Below are 15,753 nucleotides of genomic sequence, written 5' to 3'. Positions count from 1 at the left end.
AGCATTCCCTTCAACAACTGCTTCTACGATCAGAGCTGAGGAATATATTTGGAGGTAAAAGACAAACCAGATGTGGTGGCAAAAACTATGTGTGCCTTTGCTTTCATACGTCACTGGTATCCACTGTCCTTATCTCCCAGAGGAGAGTAGCAGTTCCTGATTTGACACCACCAGCCAGACCCTTTCCTGTCCCTCTACCTTTCTCATCTGTTGTAGTCCAGATTTTGTTGGAGAAATAGAAACTAGCTAAGATGGGCCAAGAACTTACTCAGGTTGACTACTATTACGAATGTGGTTAAGCTGGGGGGATGAGAGAATCCATTTTTAACAACCAGCCCAAACTGAGTTTTACCCCACCCAACCTCCATCGCAGTACACATGGAACAGAAGATCCCACTCACAGCTAAGGGTAACCCAGGAAGACAACCAGAGGTGGGTGGCCTCCAGGACTCCAAGAGTAGGAGTTCTGGTGTGCTGAGAAAAAAGGAATGAAATCAGAACTGATTTGGATGTGTTTTTATATTTTTATTTTGAAATGACTATAGAGTCACAGAAAGATGCAAAAATAGTAGAGAGGTCCCACATACCCTTCATCCCAGTTTCTTTTTTTTTTTTAAGATTTTATTTATTTATTTGACGGAGATTGACACAGTAAGTGGGAACACACAAGCAGGGGGAGTGGGAGAGGGAGAAGCAGGCTTCCCACAGAGCAGGGAGCCCGACACAGAACTTGATCCCAGGACCCTGGAATCACGTCTTGAGTGGAAGGCAGATGCTTAACGACTGAGCCACCCAGGCACCCCTCCTTTACCCCAGTTTCACCCAATGGTTATGTCTTACATTACTCAGATGTGGTTTTAAAACCTTCCATGACTACAGCCAGGCTCACCTCAGCTCTGTCCTGTCAGCGGCAGATCTTGGACTTGGTGGGGAGATGTATCGGGAGAAGCTTTTGGAAGGAAAGGGATGCAGTAATCTTGGGGAGAACAGGTCAGAGAAAATAACTTGAAACTCCAGTGAGTCACAGTGAGAAGGGTAGAAGGAAAAAGGGTCAGAGAAAGGAAGACAAGGTGACTACAGGAGGTTGGGAATGTCAGGGAGAGACTACCCTGGGCTCTGTGGTAGAGGAGAAAGGAAAGAACATGTGATGAGGAGAGAAGATCAATGATTTCACAGAGAGAAACAGACTGGGAACTGAGAGGTTTTCTGGAGAGCTGAGGCTAGAATGAGTCTAAGGGTCTCAGGGAGGTCCCTGAAGCTAAAGGTACCTACTGTGTAGGTGAGTGAGTGAAGAGTTCTAAGGGAGATGGGGAACGCTAAGAAGAGAAGGCTGGTGGAGATGGGGAGTTGAGACATGGAGCTGGGTGCCTGTTGCCATGGTGTGAGCTGAGGCTCTGGGCCTCCATCCAGGATTCAGGATCTGGCCCAGTGGATGGATAGTCACTGCCAACTGGACACAGTGAGCTTCTTGGGTGGGTAAGACTGTCTGTGGGAGAGGGAGGATGGTAGGGAAAGAAAGGAGGTAAACAAGTTGGAAAGAGGCTACAAGGCCATATAACTTTGCATGGAGACTGAAGCTCAAGACATTTGTCCTACCTTCCTTGTCTCTTGGGAGGGGATCCTACCTGTCTGTGAAGTCAGGAAGGAAGCCTTCTACCAGGGATCAGAAGTTCAGGAGTAGGGTCAGGCTGATGTGTGGTGGCAGTAGGGGGTGGTTCAGAATGAAAACCTTCCTTTCCTAGTAGAGGCCAATGATGCCTATCGGTTCAGCATCATTCTTCCCAGAACAGAGCAGGTAGAGCCTTTGGTTGGTTAGGGTGTCATTGTAGTGGCAGCTCGTGGGCGGTTGTCTAGAGACCAGAGAGCAGATCGTGACAGGGATGGCGTCCTCTGTGAGTGTGCAGTATTCATTGTAATTCTCACAGAAGCTATCACTGTACTTGCAGAACCCATTGATTTCTCTCCAGGGAGCATGCACCATGTAATGGATTTGGGGGCAATACCAACTCCATTTTCTGCCCCGCACATAGGCCATGAGACCATTACAATAGCCCTGGAAGCCCTTTGGGTAGCTAACCCGGGGATAGTCGATGTGTAACAGGCGGAAGTTCCTGATGGCGATCTGCACCTTGGTGTCTTCAACCAGAGCGGGTCCTAGAACAAGCTGGAGAAACACAAGCCGAGCCACAGATGGTGCCATTCCTCCTGCTGGTGGAGTTAAGTGGTTAGAAGCAGAGGTGGGTCTAGAGTGGCTGTCTGCCCCTTCCCAGAGCCTCCAGCATTTCCCCATCCCTCCCCATGTGCCTTCCCCTATAACCTAACAGCTGGGCTCTACTTCAGAGATCATCCAAACCAGGTCCTCATGTCCTAGAGAGAGCAGACACTTACCCAAGTTCACCCAGCTGGCCGGTCACCTTCAGCCACTCCCCCAACTCCTTTGGTCCACCCCGGGGCCTCAGCTTCAGCCAGTCTGTGAACTGTAGCACTTACAGAATATGAAGTCCAACCAGTCCTTGGGTGAGCCACTCTTCCAGATTATCTCTAGCTCTGGTCAAACTTTCTGGTAAAAAATGCAAAGGGGACAGAAGGATCGGGCTGAACTACTATTCTCTGACTGCTCTGGAGAAAGGACAGGAGCTGGAAGACCAGCCGGGCAGGAGCAGGAATTCTTCTTGCCTGAGGCCAAAGGCAGCCCAAAGGTGAGAAGGAACTAAAGAGCTCTCTGGGCAAAGACCAGTCTAGGAGGAGGGAGTGTCGCCTGAGTTTGAGGAGCTGCTGTGCTGAGGGGGTTGGATGGGTGGGAGGATAGAGACATTGCTGTCTGGTTTCCTCCTTTCTGCTGTCATCAGAACACTTAGTTCCAGCTCCTTGCCAGAAGGCTCGAGGTTCTTGGGTTTTCTTTGATGTTTTCTCTGGTCCGTAGGCCATGCTTCTGTGGAAAGGTGAGAAGGAAAGCACTGTCATGTTTCTGAGGAACAAAGTGCTGCTTATTCCTGACCCTCGGAGAACAGAGGGTCTGCCACTCATCCCACTCACCCTTGACCCGGAGGCCACACATGCACACAAGGGCCGCCCACTAGAGTGCTGGCTTGAGAATCAGAGACCTCATTGTGGACCCCCGCAGTCCCCATCATCACCTCCACACTGGTCCCAATCACGCTATTAGCCAACTCTCTTACCTACAACCTCAGGCCCTATCAGGGTCCAAGCACTCCCAGAAACCTATGCACGTTGACCCTGAAGCTTCCAACTTATCAGGTGAGATTAGACAGCACAGCCTGAATGTGAGGAAGTGTGGGCCCCCTGAGCCCAGAGGATCAGATTCTTACTGTAGTTTGTTCTAACTCTCTTTGTCAACACTTGCTGCTTCTTGAGAACTAAAGAGCCTGCCAGCCATGGCCCTTGACTTCCACAGGCCTCTCTGCCTCGCCTCCCTGCAGGGTGTTTTCAGGGTGGTGGGTTTCATCGTAGGACAGCCTACCATCCTTGTCCTGGAGAATGGAGCTAGAAGTCAGAACAAAGACTCCCAGGTGTTCCAAAGCCAATGTGTAGTTTGGGGGTGGTGCAGAGTACTGCAGGCATTGGGGATACTGGTGTTGCTCTTCCTGACAGCATTAACTGGAGTCCAACACTGAACCCATTCCCCCCACAATTTGCTTCTCCTCCTATGTCGTCTGTGTCTCATTTCCTCAGTTACCTATGTGGGAAATCTGTTATCCTAGATCCTTCCCCCTCCCTTACTCCACCTGTGGGGAGGCAGTGGCTGCAAGGTGGCCAAGAGCAAGGCTTTTGAGTCAAACAGACCAGAAATCCTGGCTGAATCCTGGCTCTGCTACTTACAGTCTGTGTATCACCAATATAAGTTTGCTAAAAAAAAAAATAAATAAATAAAAAACAAACAAACAAACAAAAAAAGACCACTGTAAGTTGCAGTTTCTTCATCTAGTAATGGGAGTAATATTTTATACATCATGGCAGTATTAGAATTCATTATGATATATATCAAGAGATTTTAGCCCAGTGCCTGGCACCTGGTGAGTACTTAATATGAGCATGAGTCCATTAGTCACACAGCCCTGACATCTAAGACTGTTCCTGAAACTGTCCCTTCCATCTCTGTGTCTTTCCCTGCTCAGGCTCCCCCTTCTCCGCATCACATGTTCTCCAACTCCAGTAAGGCTCTACACTTCGTAGGACAGAAGACTCCCCATGACCCGACCCCCACCATGTCTCCAACTACATCGCCATCCATGACTGTTACCCCATTTGTGCCACCCTCCACCTCCTCATCTTGGCTTATGCCACCTCCTTTACCCAGGATGCTGTTCCTTACCTCCTACCACTCTTATCCCCATCACCTCCACTGAGCTAGTTCATGTGAAGACTCAACCTGGAAATCCTGTTTAAAAAGCTTCTGCTTGGATGACCACCCTCTGGGAAGTGTGCGCAGCCAAACAAGTGAATGTGAAGCCCACACACAGGCCACTGGCTCATCTGTATCCTTCAGGCTGGGTCTATAGGCCAACACCGAGTGGGAGACTTGCAAGGAGCTGCCTGAGCCTAGCTGACTCAAGTGTTGGTTTTGAGGAAGTTTACTATTGTTCCCACCTCAAAGCATGCCTCCTCTTCCCTATTTTCTCAAGGCTGCAGCTTCCCTGAAAAGAGGAAGGGGCTTTTCATGAAAGACTCCTGGTCTTCCTCTTCCTTCATTCGCTACCCGCCTACCACTTCTCACCTCTGGACGCACAGTTACAGAAATGAAACAGCCCTTCATAGAGGAAAGAGTTCAGGACTTGATATCAGATAACTTACCGAATTTTTGCTTCCTCTATGAAATGGGATGAATACTTTCCTTACCTCATGAGGCTGCAAGAAGAAACTGAGATGGTCAAGATGAACATGACTTTCAACTATCACATGGTGTATAAACAATGTATGACTAGATTTGATCTTCTGGGTTCTACATCAACTAGTTTTTTCCCCCAACTCAATATCGGCAAAGCCTCTTTTATTTCCCAGATGATCCAAGTGACCTTCCTCATCCCAGCTCTGCCAACATAGAACCTCCTCTGACACCTGACTTAAAATTCATCTTCATGAAGCTTTCTATTACTAGCCATGCCATGTGTCGATTACCTTAAAAAAAATTTTTAATTAATTTTTTAAAGTTGTTAAATATCATCTGAAAAGCACTATGACAAATGCTGGGGGCAGTATAAAGGTAAATAAAACAGCTCCAGCCCAGATTACATGTATAATTCAGCAAGAAAGATGCACATATAAGCATATGTTAGAAAGGCCTGAGCACAGGACAAGGAAAGGTGTTCAGTCTTCAGGTTCCAGACTGTAACTCTGGTGGCCTGGCCTTTAAAATCCTATCTTTGGGGCGCCTGGGTGGCTCAGTGGGTTAAAGCCTCTGCCTTTGGCTCGCGTCCTGATCCCAGGGTCCCTGGGTCCCTGGGTCCCTGGGTCCTGGGATCAAGCCCGCATCGGGCTCTCTGCTCAGCAGGGAGCCTGCTTCCCTTCCTCTCTCTCTGCTTGCCTCTCTGCCTACCTGTGATCTCTGTCTGTCAAATAAATAAGTAAAATCTTTTAAAAATAAAATAAAATAAAATCCTATCTTTGAGGTGTTGATCCATAGCATTGCTGCTTTCATGCTAACATCCTTGTCATGGTTTCATCTGTTCCCGAAGCCTGAGATTTGTGGAATTTGTTGCCTCATTACACTGGGCTTTACATACACAAGAATTACTCTAGAGATGAAGAAGCTAAGTTTGAGAGAGTAGTTTGTTCAAGGTCATATGTCTAATTTTGTAGTTCTCAAAGGGGGGCAAGGGTGGGCAATTTGGTCATGTTGGGGTGGTCACAACTGGGAGGGATTACTGGCATCTAGTGGGTAGAGGCCAGGGATGCTGTTAAACATCCAACATTGCTCAAGGCAGCTCCAGCAACAAAGAATTATCTAGACCAAATGTAAATAGTGCTGAGGTTGAGAAACCCTGGTCTGGGGCACCTGGCTGGCTCAGTCAGAAGAGCATGCGACTCTTGATCCCATGGTCTTGAGTTCAAGATCCACGTTGGGTGCAGAGACTACTAAAAAAAACAATAAATAAATACACTTTAAAAAAACAAAAAGAGGGGCGCCTGAGTTGCTCAGTGGGTTAATCCTCTGTCTTCGGCTCAGGTCATGATCTCAGGGTCCTGGGATAGAGCCCCGCATCGGGCTCTCTGCTCAGCAGGGAGCCTGCTTCCCCCCTCTCCCTCTGCCTGCCTCTCTGCCTACTTGTGATCTCTCACTCTGTCAAATAAATAAATAAATCTTAAAAAAAAAAAGGAAAGAAAGAAAACTAACGCTCTTTGCGCATTATCCTTTACAAAAAATTTAAAAAAAAAAACGAAAAGAAACAAAACCCTGGTCTAATGAGTGAATCAGATTTCCTAACAAAGGCAGAATTACTTATGCCTTATACATTGAAAAGGGTTGGCAAATCTCCAGAACTTTGAAATGTTTTTGTTAGATTTTGCTTTTATTAGTGATGGTTTTTCTACCAGCAAGAAGAGCACTGAATGTTCACCACTGAAATGAGTGTTTTTGAGTTGTTTTTCTTGTAAGGGTGACCCTCTGCCTGTAGTCCTCTACACATTCTCTCCCTCCTTCCCTCCCCAGTGATAAGCATTTCCAGAACAAATAGCTAGCGTTCAGGTGCAGGAGTGATTCCCTATGATTGAGGGGAACCCCAAGATTTTGCCCGGAGTGAGCTTACCACAGTCTCAGCAAGGTCACTTTTTGCCCTGTCCAACCGAAATTGATCCAACCAGCATAGTGTGTCATGGGCAGTTCCTGGGCTGTCCTTGAACCCAAAGGATTGCTTCATGCAGCTCAGCCTTCTTGTCATGACTTCACCTCAAGCCCAGGGTTGAAGTCCAGGTCACTGTCCAAGTCACTGTCAGTTCCTCCATTTGCTAACCAGTGCTGAGGTTGCTGGTGGTCCCACCTGGGACTGGGATCATTCAGGGGCACAATGAATGCCTTCTAACCCAAAAGTTGAATCAGTTAAGGATCATTTATATGCAAGGCACTAAACTACCCCTGTGCAAAGTGGGAAAGAAGTATAATATAGATGGTCCTTGTCTTCTGAAGATTAGATAGTCTAAGTTGAAGGAAAATGATAAATACATATGAAGAAATAACCAATGATTCAAGGCAGAAAATTATACATCTTGAAGACAGAACTGTAGGAATTTAGAGGTGAAGAAATCCCTCTGAATTGGGAGGATTGGAGCAAATTTTCTGTGTGAGGGACAGGTCATCCTGGGACCCTACTTAAGATGGATCTCAAGGTATGGTTAAGAGTTAAGTAGAGATGAAGAGGATTATGAAAGGTATGCTTAAGAAAATAGAGAAAACCAGCTTGGCTAGAATTGAGGCACCTCGGTGGAAGAAAAGTCAGAGACAAAGTTCAAAAGATGAGTTTGCCAAATTGTTGCAGATCTTGATTATCAGGCTAAGGAATCTGAATTTTATTCTGTAGATAAAGGGGGAGCTGACAGTGGCTTCTGAGATAGAGTGACCTAATGACGCCTTTCAACCCCGGAGTAGGTCCCCCTCTCCTACATCCTGGCTTGTCTAAAGGCGTTGGTCTGGGAGCCAAGGATTCCAACCTTCTGTCACTGCCGTCTCCTCCAGACCCGCAGCTGTTCCAGGAAAGGTCATGAGAATTCAAAGACCCAGAGCAAGTCTCACATCTGACCCCAACTTGCTGTTTGTTTCACTTTCTCTGTCTACAGAAATGAGCCCATTACCTTTATTTATCCTAGGAGCAACGAAATTAGGATAACAGAATTTGGATGTGCTCCTGCTTGGAGGGAAACTCTCATGGGCTTTCCATCGGTATCCAGAGGCTGTGTGGAACTCCGGAAGCGAGAGAGGCTGGCCTCTGAAGGGTGGGCGCCAGTCCAGGCCCTGCCCTCCTCTCAGCCAGCTCCCCTCACCCCTCTCAGTGCAGGCCAGAGGAAGCAGCAGCTGTTGTCCTGTGGGGAAGACAGGCAGAGGTCCACCTGGCACTGCTGGGATTTTCACAACACCCACCCCAGTGACTTTAAACTCACACACACGCACACGCACAGGCATGCACGCATCCATGCATGGGCATGGGAGTAGCCTGGCAGGGATTGGGCCAAGAGCTATGACTATGGCCATAGAACGAGGAAGCGAGCGTAGCTACCTCATCTCCCCAGATAGAGGCTGCTTGTGAGAGGGCCTTTCTTCCCTCCCCTCTTCTCCCCCCATTTTGTCTTCTTGCTCACCCCTTTCTAATTTGTCTCTTTTCCCCTCTGCCAGACTCTCTGATCAGTCCTTGGCCTGATGCCTGACCTCTTTTGTTCTCCCTAATCTTGTCCCCCCTTCCTCCATCTTTTCCTCTTAGTCCTTACACGGGGTGAAGGAAAACTGGCAAAATTATCCTCCCAAGTGCAAAGTGAAGTGGATCTTGGAATCGAGAGAGTTGGGGCAAATTGATCAATAAACAAAATCACCTGCCTTATCCAAATAATTGAGGCAAAGTAAGGGTTTCAGCTAGAGTTGTAAAGGTGGTAGTTTCAACTCTTTAATTTTTGTGTGCAAACCTAAACCTTTACTCTCTCTCCCCTTTGGCCTGAGACAGGAGGGTAGTGTTTGACTTCCACACAGCACTCAAGCCGGCTTCTGGAGAATTCGGGGTAATGGGCTTGAAGAGCAAACTAGGATAATTATAACGACAGGAAAACACAAGAGCACAGGGCAGTGCAAGTCGTGGTTTGGAAACATCTCATTCTAGAATAATGAGAAGTGTGAAGTCCTGGCTAAGAATTCAAATGAGCTCCTGGCCTCCCGCTCCCTCCCCTGAGCAGCCTCCGGTCCAAGGCAGGACAGGCCTGTGCTGATCCGCATTCTGTCCACAGTCTGCTTTAAACCATGGATTTTATTTCCAAACATTTGCATCTCTACAGCAGCAGAGGCATAATTCTCCATCCCGAAGTCCAAACAGCAGAGATTCAGGCTCCTTAACAAAGCAGCAAATGCTGTTCCCACAGCCAAGGCCTCCCCGAGAAGCCGAGGAGCCAGAGGCCTGTGGGAACTTGCTCCTGGTTCTCTGTTGCCATCTAGCGGTGCTTGCCACCTCCAACATCGTTTTTTCTTCCAAAAATCATCCTCCGCATGCCATCTGCTAAAACGATGTCCTCTGGCCTCAAAAACGAACACCTTCTCTTCCCGACTCAAACTTCTGACTTCTGGACCAGAACACAAAGTTTACAATCCAGACTACTTTTAAGATTTTTTGTATTTATTTGAGAGAGAGAAAAAACGAGAGAGATCACAGAGGGAGTCTGCTTCTCCCTGCTGAGCGGAGAGCGTGATGACATGGGCTTCCATCCCAGGACCCTGAGATGGTGACCCGAGCCGAACGCAGACATGTAACCGACTGAGCCATCCAGGCGCCCACTCAAGACCATCTCTGTGGCTTTGCTCCAGTTACAATCTACACAACGGCCTTTCACTCTGCTTAGAATGGCCTCCCACCCTCGGGGACCCTCCCCAGTGTGTGTGAAGTCAAAGTCACAGTCTTTGCTGGTCTCAGAGGCTTTCCATGATCTGGCCTCTCAGCGCTGTTCAATGTGGACCCTTCTTCCCCACAAGTTCACTTTCTCAAATTCACATCCTTGTCCCAGAAGGGCTCTCTTTAATGTCCCTATTTAAAAATCACTGCCTACCAACCTCCCTCTTTTCCTACCTCTGTCCGTAGCAGTCATCACTTCAAGCAAAGGGTATATTTATTTTTCACTATTTTTCTCCTGATGGAACCTAAGCTCCACAAAGGTAGGGATTTTTGTCTCTTTCATTCACTGATCTATCCCAAGCACCTCACCACATGATAGGCGCTTGAGAAATATTTGTTTACTGACTGCATGGGTGAACCTAAACCTGGTGTTCTGAGATCACCTATTACTTACAGGTGAATCCTGAAAACAAAAGAACTGTTCATCTCAGTTTTCCAGATCTTCCCACCCACAGAGAGTGATACTTCTAATCCTCAGTGTCTCAGTTCTTCTGAGTACCATATGCCAAGCTCACTCGAGCCCCCAGAGCAGTACCAACTCGGGCTCTCCACACACCTATGACTACTGCAAGGAACAGGGTACACAAGAGCAAGACCTAAGGCAGAATGAAGCAACCAACACTCCCAATAGCATTTCCGAATTTGGACAGTGTTTAAGTTTTGCCAATCTCAACGAAGTAGGGAGGAAGAGAGTAAGGGATGAAAGGTGTTGGGAGCCTTCGCCAGGTAAAGCCAGGTAGCCCTGCTCAGCCACCTGGTACTCCTGGCACCGAGGAGTGACCAGAGGAGTAAATCACTGCAGAATAGCTGAGTTGGGGTGGTGTTGGGCATCGTGATTGTGATGATTCGTCTGCTTCTCTGTCTCCTCCATCTCCATCTCCTCCAAAAGATAAGCAGGAAGACCCGATGACAAGTAATCATACCAAGCAATATTCGAGGCTATTCCCTCTGTACCTCTGGTTAGAGAAAAAGCTATTCTTACCACCACAGGGATTGGCTCTTCCCAGAATCATGAACCAGAGATGTATATAGGGGATAAATGGCCGTTCTCCCTGAAATGCATCTGGGGTTGACACCTGGGTCAGGTGCTTTAGCAGAGTTACTGAAACCATGTGGCCAGGGGCCAAATCTAGTCTTGGAGTGTGGGGAGTGATGTTTCTTCATTGCTGAACCTGTTCAGGCAGGTACACTAGCTCCATAGGTATCCACTTATTTGGAACATCTAGGTGGAAAGGCACATATGTTTGATTAATTTCCTGATCCCCAACTGCACCCCAGTCTGCCCCAAACAGAAGCAACATAGCTCAGGCCAGCTCATAAGGAGTCAAAAGGCAAGTGATCTGAGGCCAGTGGCAGGTAAGGGCATCCTCAGCCCCAGAGCAGGAGCCGCCATGCGAGGACTCAATGAGGAGGTGCAGACTGTGGAGGGACCTGGGTGAGGAGAGAGGACAGAGAAGGGACAGGTTCTGATGCAGGTGAGTGATGTGACAGACAAAGGAGGAGAGGATAAGGACACACATAGGGAAGAGAGGAGAGTGAGGCGGGGGATGGAGACATAGAATGGGGATACAGAGGGACATGGGGTGGTTTCATGGAGAGGATGAGACACAGAGCGAGGGAGAAGGACACAAGGGGGTGGGGCTTGAAGAAGAAGCGATAGAACAAAGAGTGAGAGACAAGAAGGACAGGATGAGGGAAGACAGGCATATGGGGTGAGGGGGATGGGGTCACAGTGGGTGAGGAGGGCGAACAGAGCAGGAAGAAGGGATGAGATGCAGAGGGAGGGGAGAAGGGGACTTAGGGGAGAATAACGGTGATGAGATAGAACACAGACAGAAAGACTAATTTCTCACCACCTGCTGTCTGTCCCCAGCAACCCCAGCCCTCCATCCTGACTGCTTCCCTACAAGAGATGGCAGCAGCCGGAACAGGGTCCTGCCCTCTGCTGCTGCCCTGGCTGCTGTGGCTGTGGGTGCCTAAAGGTCCAGTCAGAGCCAAGCCCAGCAACATGACCTCGGCTCTGTGATTTGAACTTCAGCACGTGCAGCCCAGGCCCCAGGGATGCAACACGGCGATGGGCACGGTCAACAAGTACACAAAACATTGCAAACCCTTCAACACCTTCCTGCATCAAACCTTCTCCAGTGTGGCTGCCACCTGTCACACCCCCACGGTGGTCTGCAAGAAGGGTCGAAGAAACTGCCACCAGAGCAAAAACCGTGTCTCGCTGAGCACATGTGAGCTCACCTCAAGGAAGTACCCAGGGTGCAAATACAAAGAGAGACGAGGTTGCTTCTTACATTGTGGCCTATGACCCTCCTGAGAAAGGGGACTCTAGGAAATTCAAGCTGCTTCCTGTGCACTTGGACAAAACCCTTTAGGTTTTCGGCCTTCCTCCCTCTCGTGTTACACCTGACTTCCCTCTCTGGGCCTCTAGGCCACTCCTCATATGCCCACAGTTTATCTTCCTCCCATGTCTTAGGGCCCTTCCTAGCTCAGTCTCTTCTGAGAGGGCTGAGCTCCAGAAGAGACGGCCTTTCTTCTTTCTGTGGCTGTTTTCCCAGGAGCTTATACCCCAAGAGAGGGGCTGAACAAGCTAGGAGTATGGGTTACCTGGTCTATGCCTTGGACCTCTCTCTCTCCTGACCCATCTTTTCACAGCAGCATGACAAGAGGAGGAAATGAAAGGACAAGGAGGGTATGAAATGTATGGACAGAGCTGTTCCTATTCCTGAACTAGGAATCTTCCACAACTGAAGTGCTGGTGACATGACTTGTGTGCAGAGAGACGGCTGGAAAGGAAGAAAACGAAGTACCACTCCATGTTTATACTATATGAATTTTAGGTTTTTCGTGGCGTTGCCACATGAGTCCCTTGGGAAATAGACTCGAGAGGGATAATGGGCTTTCTTTGGGGGAGGAAATGGAGCTTTCAGAAACTGCAATTAATTGAAGAGCTTGTCAAATTGGTTAGTAGCAGAACCTGGACTGGAACCTAGGTCTCCTTATTCTATATACAGAGCACTTTGTGCTTGTCCCTCGGGCAAAAAAGGAGAGACCTCGGCAGAGACAAGAGAACTGGGTAAGAGTTCATCCATGAAGAAATGTACCCTGAGAGCTCTGAGGAGCCAGTTGCCCTGTGCCCGCTGCAATCAAGGTCACTAGCCCTCTAGCCAAGAGCTGTTTATGAGGTGTTCCAGGGATCTTAATTCATTCTCTCTCTGCCTCTCTAATTGGCCTCCCCCTTCTCTAGCCCACTGCTCTTCCGACCTGGGCCTTGGGCCTGGCTCTGGCTAGATCCCTTTGGCCTGAAGGCATAGGGTCAGGGGAGTGTCCCAGCTTCATCCCTCTGCTCCAGGATCACATTTCCCTTGACCTCAAGGGACTTCCGTGGCCCAGAGCCTGCTGGTCACAAACAGGCTGGTGGGAGCTGCCAGAGCTTCCTTCCTCTGATAATGATCTGTCCTGCCTCGGTGCTTCCCTGGCTCCCCACTCTGGCAGTCTGCCCAGGCCGGAGGGCTTGAGATGTGAAAATGCCATCTCCCAGTCCCCCTGGGCTGCAGACACCATTGATCTGTCTCTAGTGAGTACAACCGGAGAAGCTATGGCCTTACCTTGGGTCTATTGTGAGGTGCCCACGTCCCAGCCCACCCCCATTGCCTGCAGTCCTGACCATCACTAGCCCCTTCTTTCTTTCCTTTATTTCAGCCCCAGACAAACAGCAGGATGCCCCATGCCTGCCCTACTTCACCGTCCAGTTACCTTGTTAGACCTTCCCTTCCGAGTTGGGGCGTCTGTTCTCTTTCTGTCCCTCCCGGACACCGCCAGTGCTCCCTTACTCCTTACCAGAGTCAGAGCCAGTTTGGAGCCAGATAAAATTGAGTGTAAATCTTGGTTGGCTCCATCTTCCTGGCTATGTGACCTGGAGCAAAGGAACAAACTTCTCTGTGGCTGTATTTTCATACAGTGAAATTACAGGAGTAATCCCACCTACCCAACAGGATTGCAGGAAGGTTTAGAAATGACTTCTATGTAGCCTTAATCAGCCCTTGGCACTAGTAAGCATATAATAATGATCACTGGTAGCAGCAAATAGTAGTCTAGTCATATTCACCTTGGCAAGCATGCAGATTAAGGCAAATACCCCACTCAGTTTTCCTTGAGGGCTTTTTCCTGCTAGAGTGATGTTCTTGAGTAGGCTAGAGGACAAGTCTGCAAGCAAAGTCCGGCTAGGTGGGTTGGGTGGTTTGAGAGGAGGAGAGAAGGTAGGGAGGGGATGGTCAAAGAAAAAGCCGAACATTGAACAATTCAAGCAGAGTGTGGGGCCAATACATTGATGAGCCTTGAAGTAGAGATGCACTAAATACACATTGTAGCCAAATGCCAAATGACTGAGTGTAAATCTATATATCCTATGGTCATTATACTCTACATTTATCACTCTAAATAGATGGTTTTGACTGAGATGCATAGAAAAGCAAGATACTTAGGGGTATTGATTTTTCCTTTATTCTTTTTTTGTAACTCTTTATATATTTGTATAAACATAAATTGTATAAATTGATATTTATCACATATAAATATAAATTATATATATTGATATTTTTTCTTATGGATATTATGGTTTTGAAGACACCCTCCACACCAAATTTTGAAGTGGCTAAAATGATGCTTTATTGCATACTCCCAAAATGAGAATTTCCAAATAAAACTTTTTCTTGCAAGATTCATTACCTAAATAGTATTAAATAACTAAAACTTCAGCATAATTCAAAAGTAATCTGTGGTGATGGAGTTCAGAATAATGGTAACCTGGGGAGCACTAACTGGGAAGGGCTAAGAGGTAAGCTGGAAATGTTCTTTCTTGGTCTGGTTATGTTTACTTTGACAGAAAACCCATTGAGCTGTATGCTTAAGGTTTGTGTACTTGACTGTATGTAAGTTATACCTCAAAAAAAAATCCTCCTGAATGTATAGTTCTTAAAAATTATTTTATTTAACATGATAAATCTTAATATAGCAATCAATTCTATAATGATTATGATATCATGGAATCATAGATAGAAGTAAGATATAATCTAATTTCTGTTGTTATGCCTTATACTATTTTTTGAATGTAATAGTACCTATGCTGTTTATTAAATTGTTATAAATACTTTTGGATCAAAAAGTATGTAAGGATCTTTTTCAAGTTATCCAGCTAATACACTATCTCCTACTTTATATTAGGTCAACTAATTTTCCTATTTTATGTGAAAATTCTTCATTGTTTTGTATATAATATAAGCTTTGACAACCATTATTATAGCATTTTTCTTTTTCCTTTTTTAAAGATTTTACTTGTTTATTTGAGAGAGAGAGTGAGAGAGAGAGAGAACATGAACAGGGTGAGGGGCAGAGAGAGAAGCAGACTCCCTGCTGAGCAGGGAGAAGCAGGGCTTGATCCTGTTCTCCAGCATCATGATCTGAGCCGAAGGCAGACACTTAACTGACTGAGCCACCCAGGTACACCTAGACAATTTTTCTTAAAATTATAAATGTGCATTTATACTTCTACTGACTGATAGAATTTCAACATTTAAAAAAGTTCATAAGGAAAATTTCACTCTCAGGTTACATCTAGAGTGCTCACTAATATTTGAAAGTGATTCAGATATTAACAATGAATCCAAATGACTTGCCTTGTTCTCATTACTGATGCTTTAACTGATTGACAGTCACCCACTCCTTCACATGACCTTGATCACAACCAAGTTCACAGATGCCAAGAATAATGCTGAAATAAGCATTTGGTTATTCAGCTTTCAAAAGGTCAAATGTGAGGTCCAAAGTGAATAACAGGCTTGGGCCAATTACCAAGGCTGGCTGAAGCTTGATGCATTCCTACCTGAAACTTGAAGGATGGGGAAAGGAGGCTGATTCGTTATTAAACACTTCTGTTTCTGGGAGTAGGAGTTGGAGAGGGAAGGAGGGTATGCAGGGGAACATTACCCAGCCTTATATAGGTTCCTTTAAAGAAAATTGTTTCAACCTGGACCTAAGGAGCAGAGATGGAGTCCAGTATGGGGCGCCTGGGTGGATCAGTCGGTTAAGTGTCTGACTCTCGATTTCTTCTCAGGTCATGATCTCAGGGTCTTGGGATGGAACCCCATGTCAG

At 47.0% G+C, this 15,753-nt stretch overlaps 1 protein-coding gene and 1 pseudogene across 4 annotated transcripts; one reads left to right on the top strand and one right to left on the bottom strand.

Moving 5' to 3' along the window:
• Positions 1-519: 519 nt before the first annotated feature.
• Positions 520-4,201, bottom strand: RNASE13 (ribonuclease A family member 13 (inactive)). 3 transcript variants are annotated; one of them, XR_013967162.1, is made up of 3 exons: positions 2,389-4,201; positions 1,626-2,208; positions 520-949 (listed from the first exon to the last, which is right to left on the bottom strand). XR_013967162.1 is itself a non-coding variant. In XM_080809129.1 (2 exons), the coding sequence occupies exon 2, from the start codon at positions 2,198-2,200 to the stop codon at positions 1,739-1,741; it is 462 nt and encodes a 153-aa protein (XP_080665255.1). In that variant the 5' UTR covers positions 2,201-2,208; positions 2,389-4,201; the 3' UTR covers positions 520-1,738. The 3 variants fall into 3 exon arrangements, 2 of the variants coding, with proteins under 2 accessions (XP_080665255.1, XP_080665256.1); XM_080809129.1 differs by having other exon boundaries at positions 520-2,208; XM_080809130.1 differs by having other exon boundaries at positions 520-2,205.
• A 7,307-nt stretch (positions 4,202-11,508) lies between these two features.
• On the top strand, positions 11,509-11,977 carry LOC308346093 (ribonuclease 7-like; annotated as a pseudogene). Its single transcript has one exon. The product of its transcript is annotated as a ribonuclease 7-like (transcript).
• Positions 11,978-15,753: the final 3,776 nt, after the last annotated feature.

The sequence above is a fragment of the Martes martes genome, assembly GCF_963455335.1.
Source record: "Martes martes genome assembly, chromosome: 7".
NCBI lineage: Eukaryota > Metazoa > Chordata > Mammalia > Carnivora > Mustelidae > Martes > Martes martes.
Note: the sequence above shows the minus strand (reverse complement) of the source record. Positions and strands in the feature narration are given on the sequence as shown.